The sequence below is a fragment of the Saccopteryx leptura genome, chromosome 2, assembly GCF_036850995.1.
Source record: "Saccopteryx leptura isolate mSacLep1 chromosome 2, mSacLep1_pri_phased_curated, whole genome shotgun sequence".
In the NCBI taxonomy this organism is placed as follows: domain Eukaryota; kingdom Metazoa; phylum Chordata; class Mammalia; order Chiroptera; family Emballonuridae; genus Saccopteryx; species Saccopteryx leptura.
The window spans coordinates 347136233-347154694 of record NC_089504.1 but is presented as its reverse complement, the minus strand read 5'-3'; the positions used below and the strand labels follow the sequence as shown (position 1 = coordinate 347154694).

The window sequence follows — 18462 nt, the reverse complement described above, 5'->3', positions numbered from 1 at the left end:
TTGTGGAATTAAACATATTTGATATGTTTTAATCCATTATGGTTATCATCCTTACTCCTGTTCAAATCTTTGGCCAGTAGGAATCTATTCAGGTTAGTTCTTGAGTGCTTTTTATACATCCATAGTAGTCTTTGATAGTCTTCCTTGTTTTCTAGTTTCAAGCTCATCTTGTTTATTTTTTACCCTGACCACCTGGTAGCAGCCATTTCTCTAAGGAGTCTTATTTACAATTCGTTCATTAGTGGAATAGACTTTTTTTTTCTTCTTTTTATTTATTTATTTATTCATTTTTAGAGAGGAGAGAGAGAGGGAGAGAGGGAGACAGAGAGGGAGAGAGAGGAGAGAGACAGAGAGAGAGAAGGGGGGAGGAGCTGGAAGCATCAACTCCCATATGTACCTTGACCAGGCAAGCCCAGGGTTTTGAACCGGCGACCTCAGTATTTCTAGGTCGACGCTTTATCCACTGCGCCACTGCAGGTCAGGCCTGGAATAGACATTTTAAGATTTTTATTTTATTTTATTTTATTTATTCATTTTAGAGAGGAGAGAGAAAGGGAGAGAGAGAGACAGAGAGGGAGAGAGAGAGGAGAGAGAGACAGAGAGAGAAGGTGGGGAGGAGCTGGAAGCATCAACTCCCATATGTGCCTTGACCAGGCAAGCCCAGGGTTTTGAACCGGCGACCTCAGCATTTCCAGGTCGATGCTTTATCCACTGTGCCACCACAGGTCAGGCTGGAATAGACATTTTAAATGGGCCATGTTTGTTAATCATTTCTTAGGCTATATGACTTAGGCGTACATACACTGTTTTCGACCTCAGTGCTTTAGGATCCTGACATACATTCTTGTTATGGAGCATATTACTTTTCCCCATTCTTTCTCATATTAATATCTTTTTTTTTTTTAATTTTTTATCTTTTCCAAGTGAGAGAAGGTGGCGATAGAGGGACAGACTCCCTTATGCGCCCCAGCTGGGATCCACCTGGCAACCCTCTTCTGGGGCCAGTGCTCTGCCCATCTGGGCCCATGTTCTCAACTGAGCTATTTTTAGTGCCTGAAGCGAAGGCTGTATGGAGCCATCCTCAGTGTCCAGGCCAATGCACTCAAATTAATTGAACCATGGTTTAAGAGGAGAAGGGAGAGAGAAAAAGGGAGAAAGAAGGGGATTGGGAAGGGTGGAGAAGCACACAGAAGCTACTCCTGTGTGCCCTGACTGGAAACTGAACACAGGATATCCATACACTGGGATGATGCTCAACCACTGAGCCAACTGGCCAGGGCCAAAACAAATTTTAAAAATCACAAAAATACAATTGGGAATTTAAATTATTGAAAAACTCAGCTTTTGCCTGGCCTGTGGTGGCACAGTAGATAAAATGTCAGCCTGTAACACGGAGGTTGCCGGCTCGAAACCCTGGGCTTGCCTAGTGAAGGCACATATGGGAGTTGATGCTTCCTGCTCCCCACTCTTCTCTCTCAAATTAATTAAAAAAAAAAAAAAAAATATATATATATAAATCAAAACTAAAAAAACCTCAGCTTTCTTTCAAGTCCAGTGACTCACTTAATTGAAATTTTGACTTTTTTTTTTTTTTTTTTTTTTTTTATGACTGAGAGAGAGACAGACAGACAGGAAGGGCGAAAGAGATGAGAAGCATCAATTCTTTGTTGTGGCACCTTAGCTGTTCATTGATTGCTTTCTCATATGTGCCTTGGCCAGAGGGCTATAGGAGACCAAGTGACCCCTTGTTCGAGTCAGCGACCTTAAGCTGTGCTCAGACCAGAGAAGCCCACACTCAAGCTGGCAACTTGGGGGTTTTGAACCTGGGTCCTCTGCATCCTAGTTCGATTCTTTATCCACTGCCTGGTCAGGCTTGACTTTTTTTCTTTGTTATTTATTGATTGATGAGAGAGAGAGAAGCATTCATTCCCTTTTTTTTTTTTTTTTTTCTTTTTCTTTTTTTTTTTGTTTTTTTTTTCATTTTTCTGAAGCTGGAAACAGGGAGAGACAGTCAGACAGACTCCCGCATGCGCCCGACCGGGATCCACCCGGCACACCCACCAGGGGCGGTGCTCTGCCCCCCAGGGGGCGATGTTCTGCCCATCCTGGGCGTCGCCATATTGCGACCAGAGCCACTCTAGCGCCTGAGGCAGAGGCCACAGAGCCATGCCCAGCGCTCGGGCCATCTTTGCTCCAATGGAGCCTTGGCTGCGGGAGGGGAAGAGAGAGACAGAGAGGAAAGCGCAGCGGAGGGGTGGAGAAGCAAATGGGCGCTTCTCCTATGTGCCCTGGCCGGGAATCGAACCCGGGTCCTCCGCACGCTAGGCCGACGTTTTTTTGTATTTTTCTGAAGCTAGAAACGGGAAGAGACAGTCAGACAGACTCCCGCATGCGCCCTACCGGGATCCACCCGGCATGCCCACCAGGGGGCGATGCTCTGCCCCTCTGGGGCGTCGCTCTGTTGCGACCAGAGCCACTCTAGTGCCTGGGGCAGAGGCCAAGGAGCCATCCCCAGCACCCGCGCCATCTTTTGCTCCAGTGGAGCCTCAGCTGCGGGAGGGGAAGAGAGAGACAGAGAGGAAGGAGAGGGGGAGGGGTGGAGAAGCAGATGGGCGCCTCTCCTGTGTGCCCTGGCCGAGAATCGAACCTGGGACCCCTGCACGCCAGGCCAACGCTCTACCACTCAGCCAACCGGCCAGGGCCGCATTCATTTCTTAGTCCATTTAGCTGTGCATTCATTGGTCCCTTCCTGAATGTGCCTTAACTGGGGAATCAAACCCACAACCTTGGTGCTTTGGGATGATGCTCTAACCAGTTGAGCTAACCAGCCAGGGCAAAGATTTATTTGACTTTTGATGTGAGCTTAGTACTTTGATGATCCATGGTAGTCACTCTGAAGATATTTTTGTAGGATCTTTTCAGAGAATTGCTGGAGTAGTTCAGTTTGAAATTCTGGGGAGAAATTGATCCTGGCCGGCTAGCTCAGCGGGAGAGCATCAGACCGGCGTGTGGAAGTCCTGGGTTCGATTCCTGGTCAGGGCATACAGGAGAAGTACCCATTTGCTTCTCCACCCTTCCCCCTTTCCTTTCTCTCTATCTCTCTCTTCCCCTCCTGCAGCCAAGGCTCCATTTGAGCAAAGTTGGCTTGGGTGCTGAGGATGGCTCTGTGGCCTCGACTTCAGGCACTAAAATGGCTCCAGTTGCAATGGAGCAATGCTCCAGATAGGCAGAATATCGCCCCCTGGTGAGCATGCCAAGTGGATCCCGATCAGGTGCATGCGGGAGTCAGTCTCTTTGACTCCCTGCTTCTCACTTCAGAAAAATACAAAAAAAAGAAATTCTGGGGAGAAATTGAAAGAGTAAACAAATTACACCTAGAGTCTGAAAACCCAGCTGGGTTTGTTTGTTTTCTTTCTTGCTTGAGGTTAAGAAGTACTAATAATCCTGACCAGGTGGTTGCGCAGTGGTTAGAATGTTGGACTGGGAGGTGGAGGACCCAGGTTCGAAACCTCAAGGTCGCTGGCTTGAGCCCAACATTGCTGGATTGAGCAAGGGGTCACTCACTCTGCCGTAGCCCCCCAGGTCAAGGCACATATGAGAGAGCAATCAACAACTAAGGAGCCACAGTGAAGAATTAATGCTTCTCATCTCTCTTCCTTTCTGTCTGTCCCTATCTGTCCCTCTTTCTGACTCACTGTCAAAAAAACAAACAAACAATACTAATAAAAAGGTGCTAATAACTTTTAAGATCTAGTTTTGTTTTGCTTTCTCAAATTTAGTCAAGCTAAATAATTTCAGAGTAAAACTATATAAACACTGGTTTTGTGAGTATATATGAATAAATCTCATTTTAAAGCACGACCAGAGAAGAGCTTCTTTGTCCATTTTTTTCTTTCCCCACTTTTTAAAAACTGAAATATTTCATGCATACAAAATGTATAAAGTATTCATAAAGTTTTCTTTAAGTTTATTTTGAAATTGAAACGTGCAGAAAATTTACTAGTGAAGTACTAAGAACTTAGTATAGCCTTTATTGTGATTCACTAAATTTTTTTAACCTTTTCTATCACCTAAAAAAAAAAATTACCTGGCTGGATAGCTCAGTTGGTGAGAGCATTATCCCAAAGCACAGAGGTTGCTGGTTTGATCCCTGGTCAGGGCACATATAGAAATAGCTCTATGGTCCTGTCTCCCTCACTCTTCCTTCTTCTTTTGCTGAAATCAATAAATAAATTTTTTTAAAAGGAAAAAGATTATATTACCTCCGAAAGTTTTCATGTGCTCCTTTGTATTCTCTCTCCTGGATACACCATGCCATTCCCAGGCAATCACTGTTCTGCTTTCTATCACTATTGATGGCTTTTTATTTCTAGAATTTTATATAAATAGAATCTACAGTGTATGCTCTTTTTTCCTCTTGCATCTTTTAATCAGCATAATTTTATTGACTCATTCATATTATATTCTGTAATTTTTAACATCTTGCTACATTTACTTTTATATTCATGTATGTATATATATCATGTATATATGTTATAGGTATATATATCATACAACATACAATATACATAGAATAAAATGTGTGTTTAACATTTTTTTTCTAGAACTATTTGAAAGTAGTTGTATAATATCATGTTCCTTTACCTCTTAATATCTATTTATTTTAAATTTTTATTTATTGATTTTAGTGAGAGAGGAAGGGGGAAAGAGAGAGAGACAAAGAGAAAAAGAGACAGTAACATAGATCTTCCTGTATATGCCTTGACTGGGGATTGAACCAGCAACCTCTGTGCTTTGGGACAATGCCCTAACTAGCTGACCTATCTGGCCAGGGCCCCTTTTAATATTTAATGTACATTTCCTAAGAACAAAGATATTCTCTTTCATAATCACAGTATGATTATAAAATTCACACCTGACCTATGTTGGCACGCTGAATAAAGCATTGACCTGGAGTGCCGAGGTCACCATTCAAAATCCTGGGCTTCTCTGGGCATGTATGAGAAGCAACGACTACGAGTTGATGCTTCCCACTTCTCTCCTCATTATTTCTCTCTCTATCTTCCCTCTAAATTCAATAAATAAAATTTTAAAGAAAAAATAAAACCTGCCCTGGCTGGTTGGCTCAGTGGTAGAGTGTCAGCCTGGCGTGCAGGAGTCCCAGGTTTGATTCTTGGCCAGGGCACACAGAAGTGCCCATCTGCTTCTCCACCCCTCCCCCTCTCCTTTCTCTCTGTCTCTCTCTTCCCCTCCCGCAGCCAAGGCTTCATTGGAGCAAAGTTTGCCCGGGAGCTGAGGATGGCTCTGTGGCCTCTGTCTCAGGCGCTAGAATGGCTCTGATTGCGGCAGAGTGACGCCCCAAGATGGGCAGAGCATCGCCCCCTGGTGGGCATGCCGGGTGGATCCTGGTCGGGCACATGTGGGAGTCTGTCTGACTGCCTCCCCGTTTCCAACTTCAGAAAAATACAAAAAAATAAAAAAATAAAACCAATTAGCAAATTCAGGGAATTTAATATTGATATGTTATCTTTATTTGATAGAGTACTTTAGCTTACATTTCATATTCTCATTTTGTCAGTACCCTTAATAATGTCCTGGAAATATGTAATACCTCACCTGACAGAGGATCCAGTCTAGTATCAAGTGTTAGATTTAGTTGCCATTCTTTAATCTGGAACAGTTACTTAATCTTTCTTTGTCTTTCATGACATTTATAGTTTTGAAGACTATAGACAAGTTACTCAAGAGGTTCAGGGTATGAATTTTGTCTGCAATACTCCATAAATGTTCATATCAAATATCACATTTGTACTTATACGAACCCTGTTTGCCCCTTGCTGGTGATTAATTTTGGTCACTTGGTTAAGGTGCTATCCCCCCCCCCCACACACACACACACACTCTAAACAGTTTCTAGTTTTCCTTTTGTAATTAGTAACTTGTGGAGAGAAAATTGTAGACTGTAAATATCTCAATATAGATTTGAAAGGCCTTTTCAAAATGATAAAGTTGTTTAAACAATGTATTTGAGAGTCTTATTGAAACTGGTCTTGACTGATGACAGTAAACGTTTTTTTACAAATAGTGCCAAGAAGGCTATAGTATAGTGCATATTCCATAGAGTAGATGAATGAAAAAAACTAATATTCTCTTTATAGGACGTGCTGAACATTGTTCTAAAACCATTTTTTATGTATTTTTTTTTTTACTTAGAAAATTAAATTTTTTTTTTGTATTTTTCTGAAGTTGGAAACGGGGAGGCAGTCAGACAGACTCCCGCATGCGCCCAATCAGGATCCTCCTGGCATGCCCACCAGGGGGCGATGCTCTGCCCATCTGGGGCGTCGTTCTGCGCAATCAGGGCCATTCTAGTGCCTGAGGCAGAGGCCACAGAGCCATCCTCAGCACCCAAGCCAACTTTGCTCCAATGGAGCCTTGGCTGTGGGAGGGGAAGAGAGAGACAGAGAGGAAGGAGAGGGGGGAGGGGTGGAGAAACAGATGGGCACTTCTCCTGTGTGCCCTGGCTGGAAATCGAACCCGGGACTATGCACGCCAAGCCAACGCTCTACCACTGAGCCAACTGGCCAGGGCTACTTAGAAAATTAAATTTGAGTGACATTGATCAATAAGAGTATGTATGTTTCACGTAAACATCTCTATAGCATTTGAACTGTTGGTTGTGTTGTGTACCCGTCACCCAAAGTCAAGTCAGTCTCTGTCACTACATACTTGTTTCTTTTTACTCCCCTTAACCCCTCCTCCACAACCCCTTCCCCCTGGTAACCATTTCACTCTTTATTATTTATTTTATTTATTTTTTTATTTAGTGCAAGGATGGGGAGGCAGAGAGAGATTCCTGTATGCATCCTGACCGGGATCAATCCAGCAAGCCCACTAGGGGGCGATGTTCTGCCCATCTGGGGTCTTGCTCTGTTGCAACCGGAGCCATTTTATAGCACCTGAGGCGGAGGCCATGGAGCTATGCTCAGCGCCTGGGGTCACCTCACTCTAATCAAGACATGGCTGCAGTAGGAGAGGAGAAGTAAGAAAGAGAGAGAGAAACAAGAGGGAGGGATGGAGAAAGGAGATAGGCGCTTCAGTGTGCCCTGACCAGGAATCGAACCCGGGATATCCACATTCTGGGCCAATGTTCTACCACTGAGCCAACTGGCCAGGGCACCACTCCACTTTTATCTATGTTCATGACGTTGTTGTAAAATTGAGAGTGCAGGTTTTTTGGTCTTTAGTTATTTTCTTGACTCCCTTTCTCTGTTTGTACATAGACTGTCCTTCATAGGTGGCAAAGGTTTGATCTGCTGGCAGATGTAAATCTTTTATACTGTCCATTTTCACTACAAGAAATATTCTCTTTGCCTGACCTGTGGTGGCGCAGTGGATAAAGCGTTGACCTGGAAATGCTGAGGTCGCCGATTCAAAACCCTGGGCTTGCCTGGTCAAGGCACATATGGGAGTTGATGCTTCCAGCTCCTCCCCCGTTCTCTCTCTCTCTGTCTCTCTCCTCTCTCTCTCTCTCTCTTCTCTAAAATGAATAAATAAAATAAAATAAAATAAATTTAAAAAAAAGAAATATTCTCTTTTACAAAACTCAGACACTGCAGTTTTGGGCTAATGTACAACATAGTATATATACTATAAAAGTTTATTGAGACTCAGTTTAAGAAGGCTTCAGGGATTTCTCTTCTGACCTCTCAATTTTACTCTTTCCAGATGCATCCTTGGGGAACTGTTCACAAAGAAGCCTATTTTTCAAGCCAATCTGGAACTGGCTCAGCTAGAACTGATCAGGTATAGCTGTGCATGTGCTCTGAGTGCCCAGATATGATAGGTAATCACATCCTCTAATTTCTAACACTTTTCAGTCATTCTGCTGATTTTATTCTCATGTACAAGTAAGTTTTTCTTCATTCAATCAGGTTTACCGTATATTTGGTCATGGGCTAAATATAAATATGTAAATAAGTTATATTCCATCATTTTGCATGTTTTTTAATTTTATATATAAAAGAATGCCATTTCAGGATAGTTACTTCATTCTTAGGTTAGATTAAGATGATTTTTATTCAGCACATATTTATTGAGCCTGTTTTATAACAAAAATTCCTTTTTCTCTGTTAAACTTTAGAATTCAGAGATAAATAAGATAGGTGTCTGCCTTCAAAGAGCTCAGAGCTTAGTAAGTGATACAACATGTAAACATAATTATAAAATAGAACCTATAATAGAGAATTTTAGGAAGTCCTAGAGTTGGGATAGAATTTGGGCTGTTTTCTTCTATAAGGAAGGAAAGAATATAGCAGGCTAATGTAGACTTTTTAAAAGGTGGTATATAACTTGTTTGACCTGTGGTGGCACAGTGGATAAAGTGTCAACATGGAATGCTGAGGTTGCTGGTCCAAAACTCGGCTTGCTCAGTCAAGGTACATACAACAAGCAATCAGTGAACTGAAGTGAAGCAACTGTGAGTTGGTATTTCTCACTCGCCTACTCCTCTTTCTGTAGAATCAATAAGTAAAATCTTAAAAAAAAAAAAAGTAAGGTGGTATATAACTCATTATGTTATGCAGTAAACTCAATTTTCCATGAAAATTTTCAGTCTCAGGCTCTTTTCTACCAGTTTTTCCAATATAGACAGTATAGGACCAGCTTAGGCCTTTATAATTAACATTAACTGAACCAAACAAAAAATTGGTAATGAAAACCTCTGCAGAAGATTAAAAACATGATTTTTTAAAAAATATTTGTTGAATGATTTTAGAGAAAGAGAGAAACATTGACTTGTTACTTATGTATTCATTGATTTTTTTTTTTTTTTTTTAACACAAGAGAGAGGGGCAGACAGGGACAAACAGACAGGAAGAGAGATGAGAAGCATTAACTCATATTTACGGCACCTTTGTTGTTCATTGATTGCTTTCTCATATGTGCTTTGATCAAGGGGCTCTAGCCAGCAACCATGGGGTCATGTCTATGAGCCCACAGTCAAGCTGGCAACCCTGCACTGAAGCTGGTGAGCCTGTGCGCAAGCCAGCGACCTCGGGGTTTCAAACCTGGGTCCTCAGCATCCCAAGCTAACACTCTATCCACTGCACCACCACCTGGTCAGGCTCATTGGTTATTCTTTTATGTGCCCTGACCAGGGATCAAACCCACAAGCTTGGCGTATCAGGGCAATGCGCCAGCCAACTGAACTACCTGGCCAGGGCTAAAAGCATGTTTTATAAAACCAAGTATGTGGATTATTTTAGACTATTGTGCCAATATTTTCTCCTCATTATCTTGTTCTTTCTATCCTTAAGGCAGTGAGGTCAGATTTTCCTTTCTGTACACCTTTTAATTTAATAAGCTCTCAGGAGGTAATTGTTTCTGCTTCTAGAATCCCCAGAATTCATGATGCTGACTCACTCACTTCCTTGTTTTTGCTTTCTGCTTTGTTTCCAGTCGACTCTGTGGTACCCCTTGTCCAGCTGTGTGGCCTGATGTTATCAAGCTGCCCTACTTCAATACCATGAAACCGAAAAAGCAATATAGAAGACGTCTCCGAGAAGAATTCTCTTTGTGAGTTTGGCAAAAATGTACATCTCTTTTCTGTGTTTGACTAATATTTGGTTAGTACTTGACTTTTTCCTGGGGAGTTAGTGTTGTCCCAATTTATTATGGCAACACACAATAGGAAAACATTTTATTTTTGAACAAAGTTCTCTCACAGCTTTTTTATAATTTTCTCTTTTGAAGGCTTTAGATAATAGAAAACCCTTTAATTTTGAGCAATATGTAAATTTTCTCCTAATCTTTTTGATCTTCCCAAGACTAAAGGAATGTAATTGCTGGCTTCATGTTTTCTACCTGTGTTAGAGCACTTACTAAATCCTATGTAGAAGAAAATCTGCTTCCTTGTTTAGCCAGCTTGCAACTCCCTTTTCTCAGTTTTACATGGAACTGGAAATCCAGAGACCTTTGACACAAGGTTGCAGATTTAAGAACCATGGAGTTATTGTGAATTTGTTCTTCGTTTCCACAGCATTCCTTCAGCAGCACTTGATTTACTGGACCACATGCTGACACTAGATCCGAGCAAACGTTGCACTGCTGAGCAGACCCTACAGAGTGACTTCCTTAAAGATGTCGACCTCAGCAAAATGGATCCTCCAGAGTAAGTGCTGGTGGCCATGTAGTGACCCTAAATCTCCTCTTCTAGGCCTAGGAGATGAGAAAGTCGTAACAGATATTTAAGAGGTACTGCAAATGGCCATGTCCCAAATGGAGAGATGTCCTGATGTTGGTGTTAAAAGTTTTATTGCTTTTTTGTTTTTTTAAAAACAGGAATAGAATTAGATATGCTCTTTGTTCTAACTTGACTCAAGCTGTCTTTTATTCTGGATCCCCAGCATATTGTTCTATAGAACCTCTTTGAAGGTATTCCTTTTAGTTGTTGCTCTTAACTGTTCCATATTCTTGAATCCCTCCCTTATGTCTGTGGTAACTATGAACATCCCACACTTGCAAGGACAGTTCTAATTGTAAATAGTTTGTATCGTTGCCAGGTCATAGGTCCTGAATTTTGATGTAGAAAATGCGAATTTTGAATCTCTTTCATCAGCATTTTATGAATTTCCTGTATTCTCTAAGATCCTCAGAGGTTCATCACTCACATCTTACATTCCCGCAAATAAAGTCAGCATTATAGCTTTCATGTCAGAATTTTGGGCCATTTCTTTCTTTTTTTTTCTTTCTTTTCTTTTTGTATTTTTCTGAAGCTGGAAACGGGGAGAGACAGTCAGACAGACTCCCACATGCGCCCGACCGGGATCCACCCGGCACGTCCACCAGGGGGCGATGCTCTGCCCCTCCGGGGCGTCGCTCTGCCGCAACCAGAGCCACTCTAGCGCCTGGGGCAGAGGCCAAGGAGCCATCCCCAGCGCCCGGGCCATCTTTACTCCAATGGAGCCTTGGCTGTGGGAAGGGAAGAGAGAGACAGAGAGGAAGGAGGGGGGGGGGTTGAAAATCAAATGGGCGCTTCTCCTATGTGCCCTGGCCGGAAATCGAACCTGGGTCCCCCGCACGCCAGGCCGACGCTCTACCGCTGAGCCAACCGGCCAGGGCCTGGGCCATTTCTTAAAGAGAGACTTTATCTTGAAGAAATGAATAGGATGTTAGGACATGAGTAGATAGTAACCACAAACCTGATTGTTCCAAAGAAATTTACCGCACTAGAATTTTGATATATCGATTGTGTCTTGAAATACTTAAAGCTTTTGCCCTGGCCGGTTGACTCAGCGGTAGAGCGTCGGCCTAGCGTGCGGAGGACCCGGGTTCGATTCCCGGCCAGGGCACACAGGAGAAGCGCCCATTTGCTTCTCCACCCCTCCGCCGCGCTTTCCTCTCTGTCTCTCTCTTCCCCTCCCGCAGCCAAGGCTCCATTGGAGCAAAGATGGCCCGGGCGCTGGGGATGGCTCTGTGGCCTCTGCCTCAGGCGCTAGAGTGGCTCTGGTCGCAACATGGCGACGCCCAGGATGGGCAGAGCATCGCCCCCTGGTGGGCAGAGTGTCGCCCCATGGTGGGCGTGCCTGGTGGATCCCGGTCGGGCGCATGCGGGAGTCTGTCTGTCTCTCCTCCCTGTTTCCAGCTTCAGAAAAATGCAAAAAAAAAAAAAAAAAAAGAAATACTTAGAGCTTTTTACTGAAATTAGTAACTCCTGTAATATAGAGATTTTTACCTATGGTAATTTTTATTGTGGTAGGATTTGATCTACTAGGAATATTTCCATTATCATGGAAAAGTCTGGAAATATATTAAAATATTCTAATGAACTCCAGAAATGAAAATATCTAGTCATGGAAATTCAGTGGGCAGAACGAAAAATGAATCAGTATTTTGATCTTCACAGACCAAATAACACATAAATTGATTTTACACAGAAGGAATTTAATCATCATGTGCTTATGTTATTCCAAGATTTAAATCACTACTTTGTCTGGACTTTTTGTAGCTATTAACAAACCAATCATTTCTGTGCTATTTATTCCAAACTAAAACTAGGCCTAATAGCTTGACTGGTGGTGGCACAGTGGGTAGAGCATCAACCTGGGGTGCTGAAGTCCCAGATTCAAGACCCTGAGGTTGCTGGCTTGAGCACAGACTTATCCTTCTTGAGTGTAGGATTATAGTCATGAACCCATAGGTGTTGGCTTGAGCCCAAGGTCGCTGGCTTGAGCAAGGGGTCACTGGCTCCATTTGAGATCCCTGGTCAAGGCATGTATGAGAAGCAATCAGTGAACAACTGATGTGATCAGCTATGAGTTGATGCTTCTCATCTATTCTCCCTTCCTGTCCATCTATCTCTCGCTTTCCCTCACTCTTGCTTAAAAAAAGCCCAGTAAAGTTTTCCCCCTTTTTTTGAGACAGAAAGAGACAGACAGGAAGGGAGAGAAATGAGAAGCATCAACTCATAGTTGTAGCACTTTTAGTTGTTCATTGATTGCTTCTCATATGTGCCTTGATGGGGTGGGTTGTGGGGAGGGCTCCAGCCTCACCAGTGACCACTTGCTCAAGCCAGCGATCTTAGGCTCACGCCAGTGACCATGAGGTCATGTTTACTGTTTCACACTCAAGCCAGCAACCCCTTTGCTCAAGCTGGTGAGCTGGCACTCAAGCTGGACAAGCCTGTATACTCAAACCAGCGACCTTGGGGTTTCAAACCTGGGACCTCCGAGTCTCAGGTCCAGGTCGACACTGTCCAGTGCACTACCACCTGGTCAGGCTAAAGTTCTCCTTTATTGTTATATCAAGTAAGAACAGATATAAGACTTAACTATTTGGCTGGAATATGGGCATGCAGGTAGCAGGTATATCTCTGGTATTAGCAAGATCCTCATTTCTCACTGTAGAAATGTTTTGGACTTTCATGATTCCTTTTTTACTGCTACTCTACTAACTTCTCTGGTTATTTTTATGTTTTTCTTATCTTTCCATTTCCCATTGTTTTTGCCTTCCCATTTTAATCTCTTGTTCCTCTGTTCACTCACTACCACATTCCCACACACATTTCCCCTTTGCTTTGTCATTTTTCAGCCTCCCCCACTGGCAGGATTGCCATGAATTATGGAGTAAGAAACGGCGACGGCAGCGACAAAGTGGTGTTGTGGTAGAAGAGCCACCTCCATCCAAAACCTCTCGAAAAGAAGCTACCTCAGGGACAAGTGCCGAGCCTGTGAAGAACAGCAGCCCAGCACCACCTCAGCCTGCTCCTGGCAAGGTGGAGCCTGTGGCTGGGGATGCAGTAGGTCAGTGCTGGAATAGAGATTTTGTGCTTTCTTAAGCACATTTTGACAGGTTTTGAAGGTTAAGTGTGAGGATGTGTGGGTGTGTTTTAATTTTTAGCCACTGAAGCATTAATAAAGAGATTGATGTTCTCAGTATAGGAAAAAGGAGATAAGCCAACTGTTGTACATGTGGTCTAGAATTGCCTACAATAGATAATTTCCTATTCCTGAAATAAGCGATACTATATTTCAATTAGATATGTGGCATAATCAGTGAATTAGGTAAGCCAAATTTAATTTAAGTTTAGCTCACTCATGGATCTCTAACATACATAATTGCCTGTCCTGTGGTGGCGCAGTGGATAAAGCATTGACCTGGAATGCTGAGGTCACCAGTTTGAAACCCCGGGCTTGCCTGGTCAAGGCACATGTGAGAGTTAGTGCTTCCTGCTCCTCTCCTCTTTCTCTCTCTCTCTGCTCTCTAAAATGAGTAAATAAAATCTTTAAAAAAACAAAACATAGCCCTGGCCAGTTGGCTCAGTGGTAGAGCGTCGGCCTGGCGTGCGGGGGACCCGGGTTCGATTCCTGGCCAGGGCACATAGGAGAAGCGCCCATTTGCTTCTCCACCCCCCCCCTCCTTCCTCTCTGTCTCTCTCTTCCCCTCCCGCAGCCAAGGCTCCATTGGAGCAAAGATGGCCCGGGCGCTGGGGATGGCTCCTTGGCCTCTGCCCCAGGCGCTAGAGTGGCTCTGGTCGCGGCAGAGCGATGCCCCAGAGGGGCAGAGCATCGCCCCCTGGTGGGCAGAGCGTTGCCCCTGGTGGGCGTGCCGAGTGGATCCCGGTCGGGCGCATGCGGGAGTCTGTCTGACTGTCTCTTCCCGTTTCCAGCTTCAGAAAAATACAAAAACAAACAAACAAACAAAAAAAACAAAACATACATAATTTGGAGACCTGTATATGTTAGATTGGATAAGACCACCTTAGGATCCAATCATAGTTATTCATAATCGCTAAATGTAGTTAGTTCTGTAGACTGTTATCTGATCTAAACATATATCCAAAACTACATAATAATGAACTATTATAACAGAGTAGTTCTCCTGTGGTACTACCAGTTTTTTGAAACTACAGGTATTATTTTCTTGGCTCACTTTCCCTTCCCTATCCACCCACAACAATGGTTTTAGATGTTGGCTGCACATTAGAATCATCCAGGAAGCTTTAAAAATAAATGCCCCTGAACAATGGCCAAATCTCTAGGTATGAGGCCTGAAGCCTGGTAATTCTGATGTGCAGTAAGGGTTGAAAATCACTGACCTTGGAAAATAAAGGTAAAATGAAATATCTTTTACTCATTGTACAGAGATGTTTGAGTTAGTCCATGCCATTTTAAAGCAATAATATAAAGACTAACAAACTGTATTGTGATAATTTAAGGCATGGAAAACGAGACATTCAAAATGAAACTTTATTCAGTGGATGTTATAAGTTGTTATTGCTAGTTGAATAATGCAAAGGTCTTTGCCCTGCCTCATCCTCTTATATTGGCTTCACTCTCTCTCTCTACAGGCCTTGGTGACATCACACAGCAATTGAATCAAAGTGAATTGGCAGTGTTATTGAACCTGCTGCAAAGCCAAACCAACCTGAGCATCCCTCAGATGGTGCAGCTGCTTAACATCCACTCCAACCCTGAGATGCAGCAGCAGCTGGAGGCCCTGAACCAATCTATCAGTGCCCTAACCGAAGCCACTTCTCAGCAGCAGGACTCAGAGCCCATGGCCCCAGAGGAGTCTTTAAAGGAGGCACCCCCTGCACTAGTGATCCAGCCAGCAGAACAGAAGACCCCTGAAGCTTCAAGCACACCAGCTGACATGCAAAATATGTTGGCAGTTCTCTTGAGTCAGCTGATGAAAACCCAGGAGCCAGCTGGCAACCTGGAAGAAAACAACAGTGACAAGAACAGTGGGCCACAGGGGCCCCGAAGAACTCCCACAATGCCACAGGAGGAGGCAGCAGGTAAACAGACCGGTCATGAATCTCATTGAGCTCAGGTGCTGTTGATCCTCTTAAAAAATCTCTTTAACATTTTTTTTTCTTCACATCAATGGCTTCAGTTTCAGTTTTTCTGTAACCTGGTCTACAGGAGAACATACCAACAAATAATATATTTCTTGCCTGGCTTCTTTTATTTAAGTCTCAAAGGTTCTCAAAACACCTTTCATATACTGATTGTTTTTCCATTTCCTAGGAGGTAGGTAAGTAAAATCCCTGTGTTTTAACCCACAGATACCACAACCATAGCTAATAATGCATTTGAACCACTGTGTGTATAGTGGCCGACTAGAACTAGCACTTGAAAAATCTGCCTTCCAAACAAACCATCATCAGATTGTGTAAATAGTCAGTGGTACCCTGGTGTAGTGGATGCTGGATACCACAGTCTTACCTGAAAGATACATTAAGGAACCCCTAATAAAATGTTGTTACTCTCCTGAAGAATAATTTGGGAATATTTCTAAGTAGATAATTAACACCATATATTTCCTTTTCAAAAACTAATAGTATATAAAATGATTCCTTTAAAATCTGTGTTCCTGAAAGAGACAATTAAATGGACTTTAGACTAGGAAGTGAGCATTATATAAAGAAAAAATCTTTAAAAAGAAAATATGTTATATACCTTGATCTCACATGACCACAGCATGCAATTTATTAGAAGGAAAAGAAGTTTTTCTACTCAATTCTGATTCACAGTCTGCAAAATCTTTACTTATCTATTTTCAACTCCTTGGAAATTTTCGCTGTTCATGAAGACCCCATGAATTGGGAAATGAGAAGAGGTTTAAAGGTTGAATCTTCAACTTCAGGGTCTTGCATTCACATTACGTATGGGATATTGGAGAAAATATATGCCTTATTTCCACTGGTATAGGGTCAAATATATGTTATTTTTCATATGTAAAGTTTTTTAAAACTGGGAGGTTAATAAAATTAACTCCTGTATTTTATAGATAGGGAAACTGCAATCCAGGGAATTTAAATTAGCCTGACTATAAAATAAAATAATTTGCCTAACTGTGGTTTCAGTGTTACAGCCATGTGTTTGGCAGAGCCCTCTTATTTTGGCATATCCTCTTATTGTGTTTCTTAATTTACTTTGCTATTCTGTCATCTGATTCAAATTGTTTTTAAGAGACTCCAGGACATGCCTGACTGGTGGTGGCGCAGTGGATAAAGCATTGACCTGGGACACTAAGGTCCCAAGTTTGAGACCCCAAGGTCTCTGGCTTGAGTGTGGGTTCATCTGGCTTGAACGCAGTGTCTCAGGTTTGAGCGTGGGATCATCGACATAATCCCAAAGTCACAGGCTTGAGCCCAAGGTCACTGGCTCAGTTGGATCCCCCCCGGTCAAGCACATATGAGAAGCATCAATGAACGACTAAAGTGACGCAACAATGAGTTGATGCTTCTCTTCTCTCTCCCTTCTTGTCTCTGTCTCTGTCTCTGTTTGTCTCTCTGTCACTCTTGCTATTAGAAAAAAAGAAAGAGAGAGGCTCTAGGACATGGAATAACAGAAAAAGCTAATCTAGATTTAAAGCAGGCCTCTTTATATTATTTCTCATACCCTCTCCCCAGAAAATTCAGCTATAATCAAAATATGTGAAAGGAGTAGTTCAAATGAAATACATAAGTGATTGAAGGAAGTATACTCAGTAATTGAGCCAACAAGCCAAATGATGAAATTGAACTAAAATTCAAGTCTGGCCTGTGGTAAAAAATTGTTGGATTTACTTTTTAGAGGAGAGTAAAAATGGCACTCCTAATTATTACAGTCACCCCTGGATTAACCAGTTGGTGTCTCTTATGTCTCTCCTGTTTCTTCTCCCCTGCTGCCTCTTTCGGCCATTTTACTGTTCATTAGCACTTCCACCAGAGGGCAGACTAAGTAAGCCAGAGAAGGTGAAAATCAATCACTTTGGCTACTGTTTAGCTGCTTGTTTGGAAATGGTTATGGTTGAAATCTCATGAGTCAAAGTTTTCAAGTTATTTGTACATTAATATCTCCTTTCATTAGTACAGACTGTTAAGGATTGGCAATATTGTTTAACACTTTTAATTTTAAAACAGTGTGATTTTTTAATGTGATTTTTATTTTTTATTCCTTTGTTTTATTAACCTTACTTTAATAGTTCTTTCCTACCCATCTGCTTTGCTACTTTGAAATAAGTTTTCATTCTCTCATACCTGTGAAAGAATTTGAGCTCAAGAATTAGTTCTATTGGAACAACTAGAGTAGTTACATAAAAGACAAAGTTTAAGTGTGAAAAGTAGTAGTATACCTGGAAGAGTAAAAGTTTAGTATTGTCCACTTTTGCGGTTGGGCATTTTTGAAGTTGATTGTGTTTTTTGTTTAACAAAAGAAAGAAAAAACTGGTGTTCCATTTCATGTGTTGTCCAAAAAAATACTTTTAAAAATAACTGGTACTGTGATGTTTTTTATGTAGTAAGATACGTAGTATTGACAGCAGAAAGCTCTGAACTGTAGATGTTTGTCGTCCAGGAAGTTCTTTCTCAGGATGTCTACTGTTAAGGTTGTGAATTTTCCATAGCTACATTTTTGTCCTTAAATTCACTTTTCCCTACCACCTAGATAACCAGCCAGTCTGTATAGGGTGACCAACTTGTCCCTATACAATCCAATCCTGGTTTTAAAAGTGAAAGTTGGCAATTTGGGAACCTTCTCAGTTCTGGGTAAATTGGGACTGTTGGTCGCCCTACTTCTTTGTTACATATTGCATTTGACCTCATCCTTTCACTGCATAACTTTACAATTTTGTAGTGTTTTCAGAGTGCTTTCATCTGCACGCTAAAGGAATGCATACTTTATTGATTATCTCTGCAAAATACAATTGTGGTAAATATGTTACCAAAATTTCTAATTATAACTAAAAACTGCTTTTGCATGTCTGAGTAATGGCTATATATTACTAGCTCAGATAATAAAGAATTGACTATATGGACACTTCTCAAAATATGCTTCCATAGGGAACGGAAATACTGATCATTTGGAAGATATTCCAAAACATTAATCCTTTTCTTCAGCAGAGTGATTTCCAACTCTCTAAATGCACTGTTTTGACTATATTTCGTTTTTTTATGTTCAAACTCACACCATTTTA

At 42.0% G+C, this 18462-nt stretch overlaps 1 protein-coding gene across 5 annotated transcripts in view; it reads left to right on the top strand.

The window, feature by feature from the left end:
- Positions 1-18462, top strand: part of CDK12 (cyclin dependent kinase 12) — a 90079-nt gene that overhangs the window by 37507 nt on the left and 34110 nt on the right. For all 5 annotated transcript variants that reach the window (XM_066364310.1, XM_066364311.1, XM_066364309.1 and 2 more), the window contains exons 9-13: positions 7729-7806; positions 9460-9576; positions 10040-10171; positions 13090-13301; positions 14849-15298. In XM_066364310.1, coding sequence (XP_066220407.1) covers positions 7729-7806; positions 9460-9576; positions 10040-10171; positions 13090-13301; positions 14849-15298 — 989 coding nt within the window. The remainder of the gene's footprint in view (positions 1-7728; positions 7807-9459; positions 9577-10039; positions 10172-13089; positions 13302-14848; positions 15299-18462) is intronic.